The sequence below is a fragment of the Panthera uncia genome (genome assembly GCF_023721935.1).
Source record: "Panthera uncia isolate 11264 chromosome C1 unlocalized genomic scaffold, Puncia_PCG_1.0 HiC_scaffold_3, whole genome shotgun sequence".
Classification (NCBI taxonomy): domain Eukaryota; kingdom Metazoa; phylum Chordata; class Mammalia; order Carnivora; family Felidae; genus Panthera; species Panthera uncia.
Window position 1 is genome coordinate 97,986,584 of NW_026057584.1, and position 15,764 is coordinate 98,002,347.

Genomic DNA, 15,764 nt, shown 5'->3' on the forward strand with positions numbered 1-15,764 from the left:
AAGAAACTTGACAGTGAGATACAAGAAATAAAGGGGAAAAGTCATCCATAGACCCCTATGACTGGCAGTAGCATACTCAGGAAATCTTATCTGTCTAAATTGATATACCACAAATAGATGAAATCAGCTTACTTTTCAGAATAGCATGTTAATCTGAACACAATGATTATATATTAGTTTTCTGTAAGTGCTTTGTGTTGAGGCTATGTTTCTAAGTGTTTTTTATATAAAACAACATGTGTTGAAAACTCCATCTGTTCTGCACTGAGATTTTCTAATCATTGTAATAAAGACAAAGAACCAAACCTTTATTGGAATGGAATGGAATGCAATTTGTAGAAATACATTGTTTGTAAATAATATAATATAATTAAACAGGAAGTTTCATTCCATGAGTAAGAGCCCCTATTAGATGTAATTAAAAAAGTGTGTGCATTATCCAAGAGAACTCTTAAGCAGATGCATATTAAAGATTCTTTTATTTATCTCCTGCCCATTTCAGTTAGCTTGATTTTTTGTACCTGAAGGAAGTCACATAACTTTTTGTGTGTACTACTTTGCTATTTTAACATTTTTGTGAGGAACAACTTTAGACATGGATCGCACTAAAATAAATTAGACGATACCTAGTTTCTCCTGAATAGTGTTCTCAAATCTCGGCCATTCTTATTCTTGGGCAGTACTTGTGCATACATATTTGCAGCTAGGATAGAACCCACTTCTTAGAAACCCTGAGTGTTGATTTTAGGCAACGCAATCTGATCTCTCTGTACCTTTAGGTCTCACAAGAATTTACACCCATTTGGCATTTAGCCTTTTTTTTCCTCAGTGTGTCCTGTGGATGGGTCTCCTCATATGAATTGCAAGTAACTTGTACAAATCAGGATCAGAATTACAATTGGAAAAAAATGGCACATTCAAAGTAGTATTAAACAATTTATCAACGAAGGGGTCACTTATCAAAGACAAGGGATATGTAGCAGTCTATGGCTGGTAATGATTTAGTCATTAACACCTGAAATGGAAAGGGTACGTAAGCTGTTACTAGAACCTACAAAGAAGGAATCGTATAGTTTTTGCAGTAACAGAAGCAGTAAGTTTTGGTTGGGAAACATAGCCAGACTCACATGATTCCAATGGGTGAGAACCAAGAAAATAAAAAAGTATGCAAAAAAACCTTTATTTTCTTCATTTGATTTATCTGGTTTCATCTTGGCCATGGCCAACAAAAACTCAGAGATAAAGTGGTATTATTATTACTTAAGCAAAAACTTTGTGTCTTTGAAAGAACACATGAAATTCCATCTGCTACTGTTTCATTGTAGAATGGCATCAGTCCAGTTTATATTCCTGAAATTTATAACTACAGCCAACGCTTGTGTTTTTCATATAAGGCTTCAGGGGAAATGCCCCAATTAAATAAGAAATAAGGCCTTACCTAGTAATCATAGCTCCTTTGTCAATTAATGATTCATTTTTGCCTTTACCTTTTGCCAGCATTTTGACTACATAGGTTATTTACCTAGTAGATCAAACCAAAATTTTATCCCTGCCCAATCTTATTCCTTTGCTTCTTTTTCTTAATTAGGTTGCTACAATTTCAATTTTGCATTGAAATGGAAATTGGAATGTGGAAAATGTAGAATTGGAAAATGAGATAGAGTTGAACAAAGGAGTATTTGTGAATCTCCTGAGTCCAGATATATTTTTTCTTTCCTCTCCTTTGTATAGTGAAGACATATATATTCTTCCTGAAAGATGAGATTATCAGACAGACACACAGTGACTATGTTTTCTGTCAGTTTTTTTTTTTTCCTCCAGGCCTATTGAGCCCCAAATGGTCAGGGGGAAATTTCAGCTTCTAATTCAGAGGAACATGATTATGACATTTCCTGTTAGAAGCAATCCTCCCTTAGGCATTTGGACTTCTAAAACCACTGATCTCCTTATCTTGAATACAAGAAACAAAATATGTCCAGTGTCCAGTGGGTTAATAGGGTGATGGTGAAAGAGAATGCTACACTCCTACCCCTTAGTTCCCAGATCTGTGCTTCCTGGCTATGCAAGAGAAACACATATGTATGATGACATCCTAACTTTAAGGTTGTTATAGGGCCAAAACTGAGATAGAAAAGACTAGTTCACACTTCCATCAAGCCAGGTACATATATCTAATGGAGAACACTGAATTTTATGGTCTAAGCCTATTGCCCTCCTTTTTGCTATAAAATCTTTTCTGTTCGGTGGTGATGTGGGTGAATCATTGTCATAATGGGTACGCTATTCTGTAAGTCCATGAATAGCAGTGCTGACAGGACTTCAAGCAACCAAGGCATATCTAAACCAGAGTACATGTCTGTCTTTGTAATGACAAAATGCTACCCGTTCTTGATGGAATGGTTCCCATGTGATCTACCTGTCACCAGGTAGCCAGCTGGTCCTGTTGGGAAATCATGCCATTTCAAGAGTTTAATGACAGCCACTCTTGTTGGCAGGTAATGGTGGGAGCCCAAGCAGACTGACCTGTACTTAGTAGTCATATTGTCCATCTGATTATTGAGAGCCTCCTCCGGTATGCACACCAAAGTGTTCTGGTGGATATCAAGTAGGACACTACTATCTTCACATTTTTACATGTTCACCCCTCCTGATAGATGGATGCAGTTATCTTTCCCTACATTTCCTTGTCACTAATTTTCTAATTTTAGTCTTCCCATAACGCTGATCAGGTCTTTTGTTAGTTACCGTGCATGAGTCAGGGTGGACCCATGCTTCAAACCAATTCTCCTTCCACAAAAGGTAGAAAACTAAGTATCTTGTTCAAAAGTCTGCCAACTTGGAGGATTTATGTTTAGTTTGGTCTTTTAATGCCATTCCTCAGTCAGACTGTAGTACAGAGCCTATCCAATTTCACAGTCTTCAAGTACATCATACAGACCTGCCCATAAACCAGGCCTGCATTTATTCCTCCCCTGTCAACGTGTATTAGAAAACACATCTTGAGATTTTGACATGAGCTGAGGAGATAGAGTAAAGCAGAGGATGCAGTACTCTGGGCATTTTACTTCTGTGTTCTGTCCCAGTCCCATATATACCCCTTCTATTTTATAGTGGGATATTGCTTTATGTGTTTAGTTTTATGGTCAGTGAATTGGATAACATTTAGTTCATGATGGGCAATTGGGGTTGCATAGACACTTGGCATCCCATGGTCAGACTAATTGCTTCTGCAATTCCCCAGTAGAGATCTGCTTTTGAAATAGAGAACATTAATCAGCACAGGAGGAAATGGCCTTTCCCTAAAGCCTGTAATATCTGTGTTTTGATTGCCATATAGTGAGTGTCAGAAGCTCTGCACAGCATCTCTGTTTACCATGAATATTTATATTAACATTGTATCTGCTGGTTCACAAGGTAAAGGTGGCAGAAAGGGTTGTACCATGGCCTTGATGTGCTGCATAGCCCTTTCTTGCACAGACTCTGCTCAGAACGGGCAGCTTCACAGGTTGTCTGGGAAGTAGAACAGGGCATCATATGTGAATATGCTTTAAGCTGTTTCTTCAGAATCTGAAGAATCTATTCCCTCTTCACTTTTGCATGAGTACAATTCCAACAAATTTTCTCTCACTTTAGAAGATACATCTCAGTGTGTACTATGCTACTAGATCTCCAAATTCTCCCCTAGGGATATAGAACTCATAAACTTTACAGGGATTTATCTTCACTCTGCCTTTATGCAGAGGATGTCTCCCTCCCTTGGATAGAGGCTGCCTCTGTCAGCAAGAAGACTTGTGGGAATTTTCAGGTTCAGCATCTTCAGCCATAAAATTAGACACATATAGCAACATTCCACTATAAAATGTTTTATTTATGAGACTGGTCCAGAAAGCATAAGCATACTGCACACATTTACCTAAGCATCTTTATCCTATGTGCCAGGGTCCCAGTACTTCTCCGCTAATATCTCTGTCTTAGCTTAAACAAACAAACAAACAAAAACAGAGTTGAGCCACTAAACTTGTGTTGTAGCCCTGCAACCCTTGCTGTGTACTCTTGGACCTCTGCCTTACCTACAACTACAGAAGAGACAGACTCCTTCAAAGATGCCCTGATGATCTTTTTTGTATCCCTGATTTTGCAGTCATGGTTTCAATTTCAGTTTATGTCTATGTACTCTCCCTGAGGTGTCATATGAACCATGTGAACTTCACTTTATAATCTTTAGAGTTGCCATTGTTGTGGAAATCAAGTGCCACCACCAATTACCCTCCCCAAACCTTTCCTCTCTATCTGCATTTCATTCTGTGTCATCACCCGTGACAGTGGATTACTCATGATTCCATTCTTTGCTATGGATTATTTATGCTCCAATTCCTTCCTGGAAAGGTGATTGTTACCTCGAAGGTAGTGCAGATATAGATGGATATAGATATACAGATATAGATACAGATATAGATCTCCAAGGTAATCTCAAAGTCTCACTTTAAAGGTCCCTTTTCTGAGTCTATTGCTGGTATTCTTCACGGCATTTGTCAAGGTACCAAAAGGAAAGAGCTGGCACATTCAGTAATCTGAAGAAGATCTATTTACAAAGAGACCACATTTATGAAGTGAAACCATAAAGGACAGAGATATAATCTAGACCAGTAGCAACCAAGCTATTATACCACCCCTATGTCCATAGAGATGAACCATGCATTGCAAGATACAAAAGGAGAACATTGCATAGAAAAGACTGCATCCATAGGAGTAGTGACATTATTTAAAACATACAGCAAGCCTGAAGTGCCATTTCAGGATAAGGCCAAGGGAGTGAATACTCTGATTTCACTCTTCTCCTTCTAATCTCTTGCCATTGTACCCTAATGGCCATGCTCTGGAAAGCATGACAGCCCTTTTACTGTAGTTGATACAAGTTAACTTACTGGGCCAGAAGGCAGGTATAGACAAATGAATAGTGGATCTGGTCACATGAATGATATCCAATATATTTCTTATTCTATTTCCTGAGAGCTCAAAATAATTTCATGAATCTAGTTTGTCAAGGCATTGACAAATGCTGAAATTCAACTTGTTTGATGATGGAGATATGATCGAATGCAAATATAAATGAATGGTGACATGAATATGGTTTTATACCGTATCTCAGTCTTCAGTTACTGTTCTTAGTCTTTTTATTCCAATAGTGCTTTCACCTTCTTTCTTCACATTTGCTGATGGTCTGTGAAATCCTGACTTCATTGCTTCACCCTTTCTTTCCATTGCATCTGCTTCCCCTGGGACTAAAAGGGTAACTCAGAAATAAAGAATTCTTCATGATATTGATAAAACCCAACACACCGCATAGGAAAAAAATGTATATGTGCGATGGAGATTTCAAGGACAGATGTTTGTGGGTCACTGAGCCCACATCTCTACAGTTGGTTTCAAATAACACTCATTTATTCTAGAGGAACTTCTGCATTCTCATATTGCCCACTGGTGGTCACCAGACGGAGAAAGGCTTGCCTTCCTGATGATAAATGACTCGTTGGTGCCTAACATGATTATTCCTCGATTTACCGGAGCATTGTATCCCAAAGGAAAGCAGTATCCATATCCTAAGGTAAGTATCGTAGAAGTACTAGTTTGTTCTCTCTCTTTGCACCATTGACTTGATTGATAGTATCCTTGGTTCGTGAACAAATTGTCTTTGCAGAAAAAAAGAAGCTTTTCCTACTGGTCAGCTGACTCATCTTTTTAGAGCTTGCAGTAGCCTGTACACACTGTTCTGGTAGGAAGAGGTAGAGATGATTAAGGGCTTGGGAACGGTCACTTTTGCTGCATTTATTTCCCTTTGATGCTCTCATTCTTGTTTTCCCTCACCTTCCCAGTTAGAAAAAAGGTGAGAAGAGATAAGGGGCAGCACTGATGCTAAGGCACAGGTTTCTCCAAAAGTACATTCTGTTTGTTAACATTTGTTAGTTCTAGTTGGTAATAGGTGTTATAAGGGAAGAAAAAGTCTCATGGTTAAATGAGTTGAAATTTCTTAGTCAAAAAAAAAAAGAAAAATCCAACTTCGCTCAGATTATTTCGTAGAGCATTTAATATACTATATGTTAATGTGCATTATAAATCTCCCATAAAAAATTGACTAAGCATAAAGTATCTCCAGTAAGGAATAGACTAAGCATAAAGAATCTCTATAAAGAATTTATTAGTATTAGTATTAACATCAGCATTATTTTGGCAGAGCATACTCTGGAACATACTTTATAACATGCTGGGATAGAGCCATAGCCAGGCATGGCTAAGATAGATGGAATTGTTTTATTGAGTGAGGCAAATATGGAAATCTTGCCCAGAGAGCAAAACCATTTTCAAGTAGGGAGCAGGTTGCAAAACATCTGGAGTGTAACTTTTTTCTACTGTATGGCATTTTTGATACCTTAAGTTCTATTTTTAAAGGTGTATTTACCCCATGATTATATTACAAAGAAAAAGGCTCATAAGTGAGGACCCTTATGCATTAATCATGTAAAGATGTTTTATAGGAAAGTTTTTAAATTCCACTTTACACAGTTCACCTCTTAATTTGGTAAGAGATGGCTGCTAATTCGATTTAGAAGCTATTTTTTAGCCATTCCTTTCGTGTGTTGTACTTTATATTTCCCAAGCATGATAGGTTTTGTACCTTTCAACTTGTGCATTACATTAATTGGTCAAAGTATTGGACAAATTACCCATGACACATATTATTCTATACTTGCAGTGAAGGCATGGTCTGGGTAGGGGTGACTTTCTCTATTTTCCTCTCATCTACCAGACCCAAGTTACTCAAGGTAGGGAAAGAGAGGAGAGGAGAGGAGAGGAGAGGAGAGGAGGGGAGGGGAGGGGAGGGGAGGGGAGGGAGAAAGGAAAGGAAAGAGAGGAAAGGAAGGAAGGGAAGGAGGGTGGGAAGAAAGGAGATGGAGGGAGGGAGGGAGGGAGGAAGGAAGGAAGCAAGGAAGGATGGATGCTGGCTTGAATATAGAGAGTCAGGAATAAGAAGATTGTTTACTCAGTGAGATTCTGTACCATCTGTTGTGGCTTTGTTTTTTGGGTTTTGTTTGCTTGCTTGTTTGTTTTCTCTCAATCTTGTCTTCCTTCCATAGACTGTAGGTAGTATTAAATGACTGGCTTATAGCTGGCTGAGAAAGACAGGAGAATTGAGAGGAATCTAATTTTATGATTTTGAAATATTATGTATAGGGTCTTTTCTGGATATAAGTTAAAAGCCGTATATATTCTGTGCTCTTCAGGAGAAAATGGCAACCTGGCCTAACAACAAAATAATCACATTCACGAAGAGATTTTTATTGTACTTCAAGTACACAACTTATGACTTCTCTAATATAGATTTAGCCATGTTTTACGAATGACAGTTTGTTCCTATAAGGCATAACTGCATCTTTCCCCCAAAAAATGACTGAAAAGACTTCTCAAATGTATTAATTCTCACATCATTTGATTTACTTATGATAATGAAAATTCACCTGACAATTTAAATACAAAATGAAGTGGCATATTGTGAAAAGCATATGTGAATAGGCAAGATATTCACACACAACTGTTTAGTTTGTTCACTGCAAAAAGGAAATAAAATCAGCCCCAGGGAAGAAACAAATTTTTTTGTAATTCATGTCCCAAGAGGAGTGGGGAATTGTAGGACTCACGCTAAGAACCATACGCAATAGGTGCGTTTTCAAATTGCCTTCTCAGTTAGAGGCTGCTGGTGCTTGAACTGGGACACTCCTAGACCTCATAATTTTAAAAGACTGAGGCAAACACATAAACAAATAGAAATATCTGAGAAAATTTGATTCAGAAAATACTGCGTTGATAAATCTAGACATTTTGTTATTAATAGGTTAATTATTTTATAATTCTCAATAATAAAGCTAGGCATAAAATAATCTTTGCTATTATGTAAATCATGTGTGCTAATAATATGCTTCATATTTTCAGAGATAGTTTCACTATTTTTTTTTCCTTATTTGGACTTCTTCACAATTGCCTCTATTTATAAATGGACAAACTGAGCTCTCTAAAAGGCTAAGTCCTTCTATAAAAGTCAGAGTTATTTTAAGAACAGGGAAATAACTCAAATTTATTGATTCTGTCCCTCTTTGTAAAACTACCAGAGGTTAACTTATATATCTGAGGACATATCTGGAATTGAAATATCATCTTGTCAAATTAACAAATATATGTGTAGCTCTGTTTGCTCCATTTACTCCTAATGACTTAGTAAGATATACATATGATTCTTAGTCTCACACATGAGATAGATAGATGGATAGGTAGGTAGGTAGGTAGGTAGGCAGGCAGATAGAGAGAGAGAGAGAGAGAGAGAGAGAGAGAGGTGATGGATGGATGGATGGATACATAAGATATATAAATAATAGATACATAGATAAAGACAGGTAATGCAAGGTAAAAGTCCTGAGTGTGTGTTAATTACCACCACTGAGGAGTATTAAACACAAAGAAACATTAGCTATTCTAGCAGCCATGCCAAGACAAAGAATCGTAAATCCTCGGGAGGTTTTTAGTAGGAATCCCTGCCCAGGTACTTAAGACCATAGGACTGGAAGAAAGTAGGTCTGAGCTTGATCCTTGTTCTCAGAATAAGTTTCAGTATCATTTTGGATAAATTACTTAAACTTTGAAAGTCATTATTTTCCACGCTGGTTTAAAAAAAACCAAAACATTTGTCAGTTCTTCCACTAACAACTGTATTATTTTGATTTGCTCTTACTTTTGCAATAAACTTACAAAAAGTAGTACTTTAGACATTGAAGTAATTCATAGAGTTCACACTAAATTGTGCTTCAAATTAAACTAGATTAAAATAAGTGCAGCAAATACTCAATGTGGTCAGATTTACTAATGAAATACTTACACTAAACAAATATATTTGTATTTTACTTAATTCAGCATGATTCAGAACTCATAAAATACCCTATCATTAGCAATTCAGCACAAAAGAGATGCACAGTTCTATCTCAGTAACCTCAGGTTAATCTTCTTAATTAAAGCATTATCTCGTTTAATGACAATTTAGTTGCCAGTAAAATAAGGTTAATTATTATTGAGGCTTGTGTTTCAGAATTATAGAGGAAGGATTCTGTAGATATGCAGTCTTTCTGGAAAATGTGACTGTAAAAAAGCAAATAGATGAACTCCTCTAATTTGCAAAGTATTGAAATGATCCAGATATTGAAAGGTGTGAATGAACTTGCAGTGTGCACTTAATTTCAAAACTCCATGGAGAGATAAAAATCTAATTGAGATTATAGACTGATGGACAGCTGAGTTTTGGAAATAGCCTAATGTTTGTTTTTTATCTAAAATTGGCACATGTGTACACAAATTTTAGTTTGTTTTCATGTAAAAGCTAACAGGGTTATCGGTGATCCCATACAGGTAGAAGCATAGCAGAGTTGCAAACATTAAAAACAAACAAACAAACGAACAAAAAAACTATCTTATGGTATGGTAAATACCATCTGTGTCTTTGACAAAGTATGTCATAAAATTATTCATCATTGATAAGAACTGACAAAAAGATCAATTTAATTTCTAATTTCTCTTTTTCTAAATGAGTTTATTGAAAAATAAAAAAATAATAGGCACAATTTTTCAACAACTAGAAAATTCAGTGTCTTTATGATAGCTATCTTTTTAATTTTCTACTGTTTACTGTTTTAGACATTTTTTAAACTTTAGACATTTTTAGAAATTACTGTTTTGTTAGTCTATGTGACAAAATTATGAGCTATTTTTAAGCTACAGAAGGTAAACCTACTTTGACTCAAAACTGCTGACTTGTGACATATTCTCAGAGAAGTATTGTCTCATTTTTGATAATCAAACAATACTTGAGGATCTTTAACATCTTGCCCATCGTCTATATTCAGTAAATAAGAGTCATGTCCCATGACATGAGAAATGCTGGTTAAATCTTATTAAACAAGCCTTCCTGCCCTCTGAGTAATTCTGATGCAGGTTAACACCTTTGGTAACCACTGAACTGTAATATATAATATATATATGTATATATTACACATGTATCCAATATGTGTATATATGTATACAATATTATATATTATTATATATTATTATATGTTATTATATATTATTATACATTATTGAATATATATGATTACTACATATACTAGCAATAATATATATTATTGAAAAAATATATACATATATATCAGTGTCTTATAAAATTTGCATACTAATTATAGCTATCTGAGAGTCTTGTTAAAACACAGAATCTTGGGCCCACAACTATAGATTGTGATTTTGAGTTTGTGTAGGGCCTAGTATTTGTGTTTCTAAGATGCCAGGTGATACTGATGGATACTTGCTGCTGGTCAAAGTTCAACACTTTGAATGGCACTACTAAATATTGTATCCCAGCTCTAATTTTTAGTATATGTGGTCAAACTAAAGAAATGGTTAGATTGAAAAAATGGATAAGGCTGTTTTTTTCAGGGAGGGTCATGACAATTAAATTGAAACAGTAGTGATGTGAAAGGGAGCTCCTGTGTGTGGTATAAAACTAAACTGTCCAAGACAGATGTGCCCAGAACTTGAGGGTTTTAAAATAATGAAAAACTTTACAAAATCTGACACCAGATCCTACTCCATGAGGCAGGATCATAGCTTATCTTCCAGGAAGCCCTTCAGTATATGAACCATTGCCATCATCTCTCTTTATAGCATTGTTTCTGTAGTGGAAGACATTCCTGACCCCTTTCTTTGGCTCAGAACCTCTGACCTGTGTATGATACACTTCCACAGGTGTGCTAGTTATTTTTGTGTATTATTAAGACTTTATTTTTTAGAGCAGTTTAAGGTTCACAGCAGAATTGAGAGAAAGGGACAGAATTCCCATATGCCATCTGCACGCACACATGCATAGCCTCTCCCAATATCAGCATCACTCACTACAATGGTGCATTTGTTATAATTGATGAAGCTACACTGACATATCATAATCACCCAAAGTCCATAGTTTCCATTACAGTTCACTTTTGGTGTTGTGCATTCTGTAGATTTGGACAAATATATGACATGTATCCATCATTATGGTATCACAGAGTAATTTTCACTGCCCTAAAAGTCCTCTGTGCTTCACCCATTCATCCCTTTGCCTTTCCCTCCATGCTAGTCATATTTAATAGCCTAATAACACAGTTCTCATGGAGCTATTACTGAGTGTTGGTGGAATGCATTACGTTGCTTCTGGTCCTGTTCAACTTTGGGTTTTATCAATGCCAATTACTTGGACATGGATTTTTCATTTTCATTCTCCTCTTTAATCACTTTTATCATCCTCCTTAGATTTTGTCAGTCTTCTAATTTAACCCACTTTTAATTTCCTTGTCTTTCTTTGTATATCTCAGATAGCCTTCTCCTAAAACATCAGTCACACCCCAACAACACATCGGTACTTTGTTCAGAAACACATTGCACCACCAGTAGTCAACTGATTCTGTAAGTCATTTATTCACATACACATTCTTGTATTCATTCCAAACTGCTTGGAATATATTGGTAAAAGGTCCCATTTCTTCCCCCTATGAGTTCATAGTATATTCAGAAAGACTTTGGAAACTATTGCCTAGGAATGAACTGACGCATAACTGCAGCAGGGAAGAGCATCCCGGGTTTACATGCCGGCTTCCTCAGTTATTAGATATCCCATCTTCCACTGTTTGCTTGGCTTCTCCATTGTCATCTGGAAAAGGGTTATAATTATATCTTAAGTGGGAAGTAGGAATATTTAGTAGGTTGTTTAATGTAATGCCTTTACTATATACTGTGAGTCAGAAACATACTAATGCTCTAGGCTAGTTATTACCTATTCTTATCACTGTCTTTCTACTCTTTTAGCTCGGTACTTAGTGAGGGCAGTATGTTCTGTGGCCCACCACCTCTGAAGGGGCACTTGCACCCCATGTAGTGTTCACTACAGTTTAAAAGGAAATCTAGGAATGTTTAATGCAATGGAAGGGATTAGGTATTGAGGAATTTTAAGCATGTGCTACCTAGATTGGCAGGTCGTCTTCTTCGTTTTCTTCTTCTTCTTCTTTTAATTAGCTAAGCTTTTCTCTCATTGCATTTCTTATCCTATAATGTAAGTAGCAGCTTGTTCTACTCATTGTTTTGTAAAGCCAGCCCTTCTTGTGTTATCCTAGGGAAAGAACACAGTAGCGATGCCTAATGAATAAAGCCATCATGATTTTCCATCACCTTTAATTGTCTGACTAAAATGCTTGAGAAACAGCAATCTACAAAAACAATTGAAGGCAATCAGGGTGTTGAATTTGAAATCATTTCTACTTTAGAGAAATTAAACTTTTTCCGTATTCTAATGCAGAATTGTAAAGGAATCGAAACACTTTCCTTTTCAATATAATTTAATGCTTAATATGTTTGTATTACAACTCTCATTTTCTCAAAGGCAGGTCAAATGAACCCAACCATCAAATTATATGTTGTAAACCTATATGGACCAACTCATACTTTGGAACTCATGCCACCTGACAGCTTTAAATCAAGGTATGCAATCTCCATTTTATTTTTACTTGGAAATAGTTACTTTAACTTCAATTATCATTTTGTTGCAATTTAGAGAGAGGTGATAAGCTCAACAAATCCACTTGAAAATAAATCTGAGGTTGTCCCATTAGTGCAGGAATGAACTCATTCTGGATTTCTTGTTGTTCTCAGGGAGCATTTAAAGTTTCCAAGTGATTAGCAGCACCACAAAATGACTAAATGTAGTGATACTGAGAATTAGGCCTTTTGCAGGAGATGTGACAGGGAAATGGGAGCAAAGGATAATTTTCCATTGAATTTTCTTCCTGGAAATGCCTCTTTTAAAAGGACCTGAAAAGAGATCTTCTTTAAAAGAGTACAGTCTTCCTAGAATTTGTGTGGTTTTTCCAGAAGAAATTCTCCCTATAACTTGGGAGTGATTCCCTAGGTTTCTTCTCCAGGCAGGGAAATGTAATGAGATGTTGTTTTAAAACATCCTACATAAGAAGCCTTCTTATTTAGGAAGTTTGAATGGAAATAGAAGAAACACTTTATGTGTCAGAAGCATAATTTTAATATTAGCAAAATTTCTAGTAATGAACAGTGAATCAAATATCCATGTGGATTTTGAAATTCAGAATGGTCTCAAACTTCAAGGGTATTCTTTAAAATAGTGCAGCCCTTTAAAACTTTACAAAGGTCCTGGGGAAGGAATAGGTAGCTGACTTAGGAAAATACTTTCACACTATATTGGATGATATGAGGCTAAGCTCAAACTTTGTTTTGATGCCATCAACAATCAGTCCTAGGGGATTGATTCACCTATAAATTCCACTCAAATGTTGATCCATCAATGTATTCAGGAAAGTTCCATCAGAATTGGGGATTTTCACAGATATTATAGCTTGAAGTATGTGGAAATGTTTCCTACTTATAAAGTTATTAAAAATTTATGGAAGGCTTACACCAGAAGGGCACCCATAACTACCTAATATAATTTGTTCCTCTTAGTGATGGAAAAGATGAGGCTTGGGGAGAAAATTGAACCCCAAGATTAGTTGGTAGCAGAAGTAGAAAATGTGGTAAAGCCTCCTACAAGTTACAGAGCATTTCATGCAGGTCATGATGGAAGACCTTACAGGACCACTGGAATTAACATTTAGAAGGCAATAGAGTTGGCCAAATCAGGTAGGAACTCTAATTCCGCACTCGGTCTGCTAGCCATGAAGAAATTAAGCACAGATGAAATAATGATGGAAGCCATTTGTATTTTAGGTCCTGAGCTCTTGTCTTTTTCTTCAGTTTGTTTTAATGCTCTTAATTAACAGAGAAGGTCACTAGACTGGAGTGTCTGAGTCAAATCTCTGCATCATTTCATTAGGTGACCTTGGGCAAATCTCTCCCTCTCTCTCTCTCTCTCTCTCTGGGTCTGAATAACTTCATCTTAAAGTAATACACACACACACACACACACACACACACACACTTCATTTTCATTAATCATTTCAAATCTTTGAAGTGGAAGTCAACTTTACAATATCCAGTCTTCTTCTGAGAAAAAGTGGTGATTCTGGACCTTGACCTTATAACCCCAGAGGCTGCTAGAGAGTTCACCCAATAGGATATAGCAATGTCACCAAACACAAAAATTCTTAAAGATAGAATCAATTATCATTTATTGGGTTACTAGTTAAGTGTATGTCTGTAATATTTGAGGTACAATATGATAAAATTAGTCACCCATGCCGAAAAGGGATGTATGTATGTGTGTGTATGTGTGTGTGTATGTGTGTATGTATGCATGCGCAATAATATAAAAGATCGCGCTAAAAGTGAGGAAGAATCTTGTGAAGAAAGATTTCTTAAATGTAATTCAGGTATGTTGATTTAGTGATGAATTTGGTCTACAATTTTGGGAGAGTCATGTATTAACTTATGTATACAATGCACCAAACAATTTGGCTTTTTCTGCCTCATGGTCTTACATTAAGTGCATGTGAAGTGTACCAAAATGTATGATTTTTGTTGAAAAACTCAAGATCAAAATTTACTTTAAAACTGATACTTTAAAATATTTCTCCTGCTTCAGTTTTTTTTTTTTTTAATTTTTTTTTTCAACGTTTATTTTATTTTTTGGGACAGAGAGAGACAGAGCATGAACGGGGGAGGGACAGAGAGAGAGGGAGACACAGAGGGGGGAGGGACAGAGAGAGAGGGAGACACAGAATCGGAAACAGGCTCCAGGCTCTGAGCCATCAGCCCAGAGCCTGACGCGGGGCTCGAACTCACGGACCGTGAGATCGTGACCTGGCTGAAGCCGGACGCTTAACCGACTGCGCCACCCAGGCGCCCCTCTCCTGCTTCAGTTTTACAGAAATGTATTTCCTTACTCATTTGTTTCTGGTAGAGAGCTTCAATCCAGTTCACAGAGGAGTAATAAATGAATTTTAGATCATTTTAGAGCACTTGATGTTCTATGTATAGGTATTAGGTCCAGAGACACACAAACATGAACAAAATAAATATATCCATGGTGTGAATCAAACAAAGTTGCATTCCTCTAGCTTCACATAAGATGGAAACCAAACTTTTATGTTTTCTTTGATTTTGTTTTAGGATTATTAACATCTCTAATATATAATACTTAGTATTTTAGCCATATAGAAATTAGCTAGAAAACTATTGTGCCCTCCTAGTGAGAGATCTAAAAGAGTGTACTGGTTTTCATAATTGAATGGTCAGGGTCCTAAAAATTAACAAAATGGCACACTCAAGACGGGTAAGTGAAATGCAATTAATTAAGGGACTATTAACAAAAATGTGGGCAGGATTAAGGGGAAACACAAAGGATGGGAAAGCAATTTAAAGTCGGCTATCAGGGAAAGGTATGGTGGTCCCAGGACTAAAGGAATGAAGCACAGGCTGTTATGAATCCAGAAGCCTGTAGTTCTGAAGAATAGGATGGACCAGTAGGATGTGTCTACAGATTAAGCAATTCAGTCATTGCCAAGCCATACCCTAATAGTGAGTGGGTCCCGGGAATTAATACCCTGAACTCTCTCTCCTCTCAACCTTTGAGTATCCTGCAGAGGCCTTCCACTGTCAAGGCATCCTCACTGTAGAGGCCAGCCTCTGGAAACTGCAGAGGGACAGTTGGAGAACGGACCTGGCAAACAGAGAGTATTCCA

At 36.7% G+C, this 15,764-nt stretch overlaps 1 protein-coding gene across 1 annotated transcript in view; it reads left to right on the forward strand.

The window, feature by feature from the left end:
* DPP10 (dipeptidyl peptidase like 10) overlaps positions 1 to 15,764 on the forward strand; it is a 331,482-nt gene that overhangs the window by 210,720 nt on the left and 104,998 nt on the right. The window contains exons 6-7 of the mRNA XM_049615726.1: positions 5,451 to 5,605; positions 12,500 to 12,597. Coding sequence (XP_049471683.1) covers positions 5,451 to 5,605; positions 12,500 to 12,597 — 253 coding nt within the window. The remainder of the gene's footprint in view (positions 1 to 5,450; positions 5,606 to 12,499; positions 12,598 to 15,764) is intronic.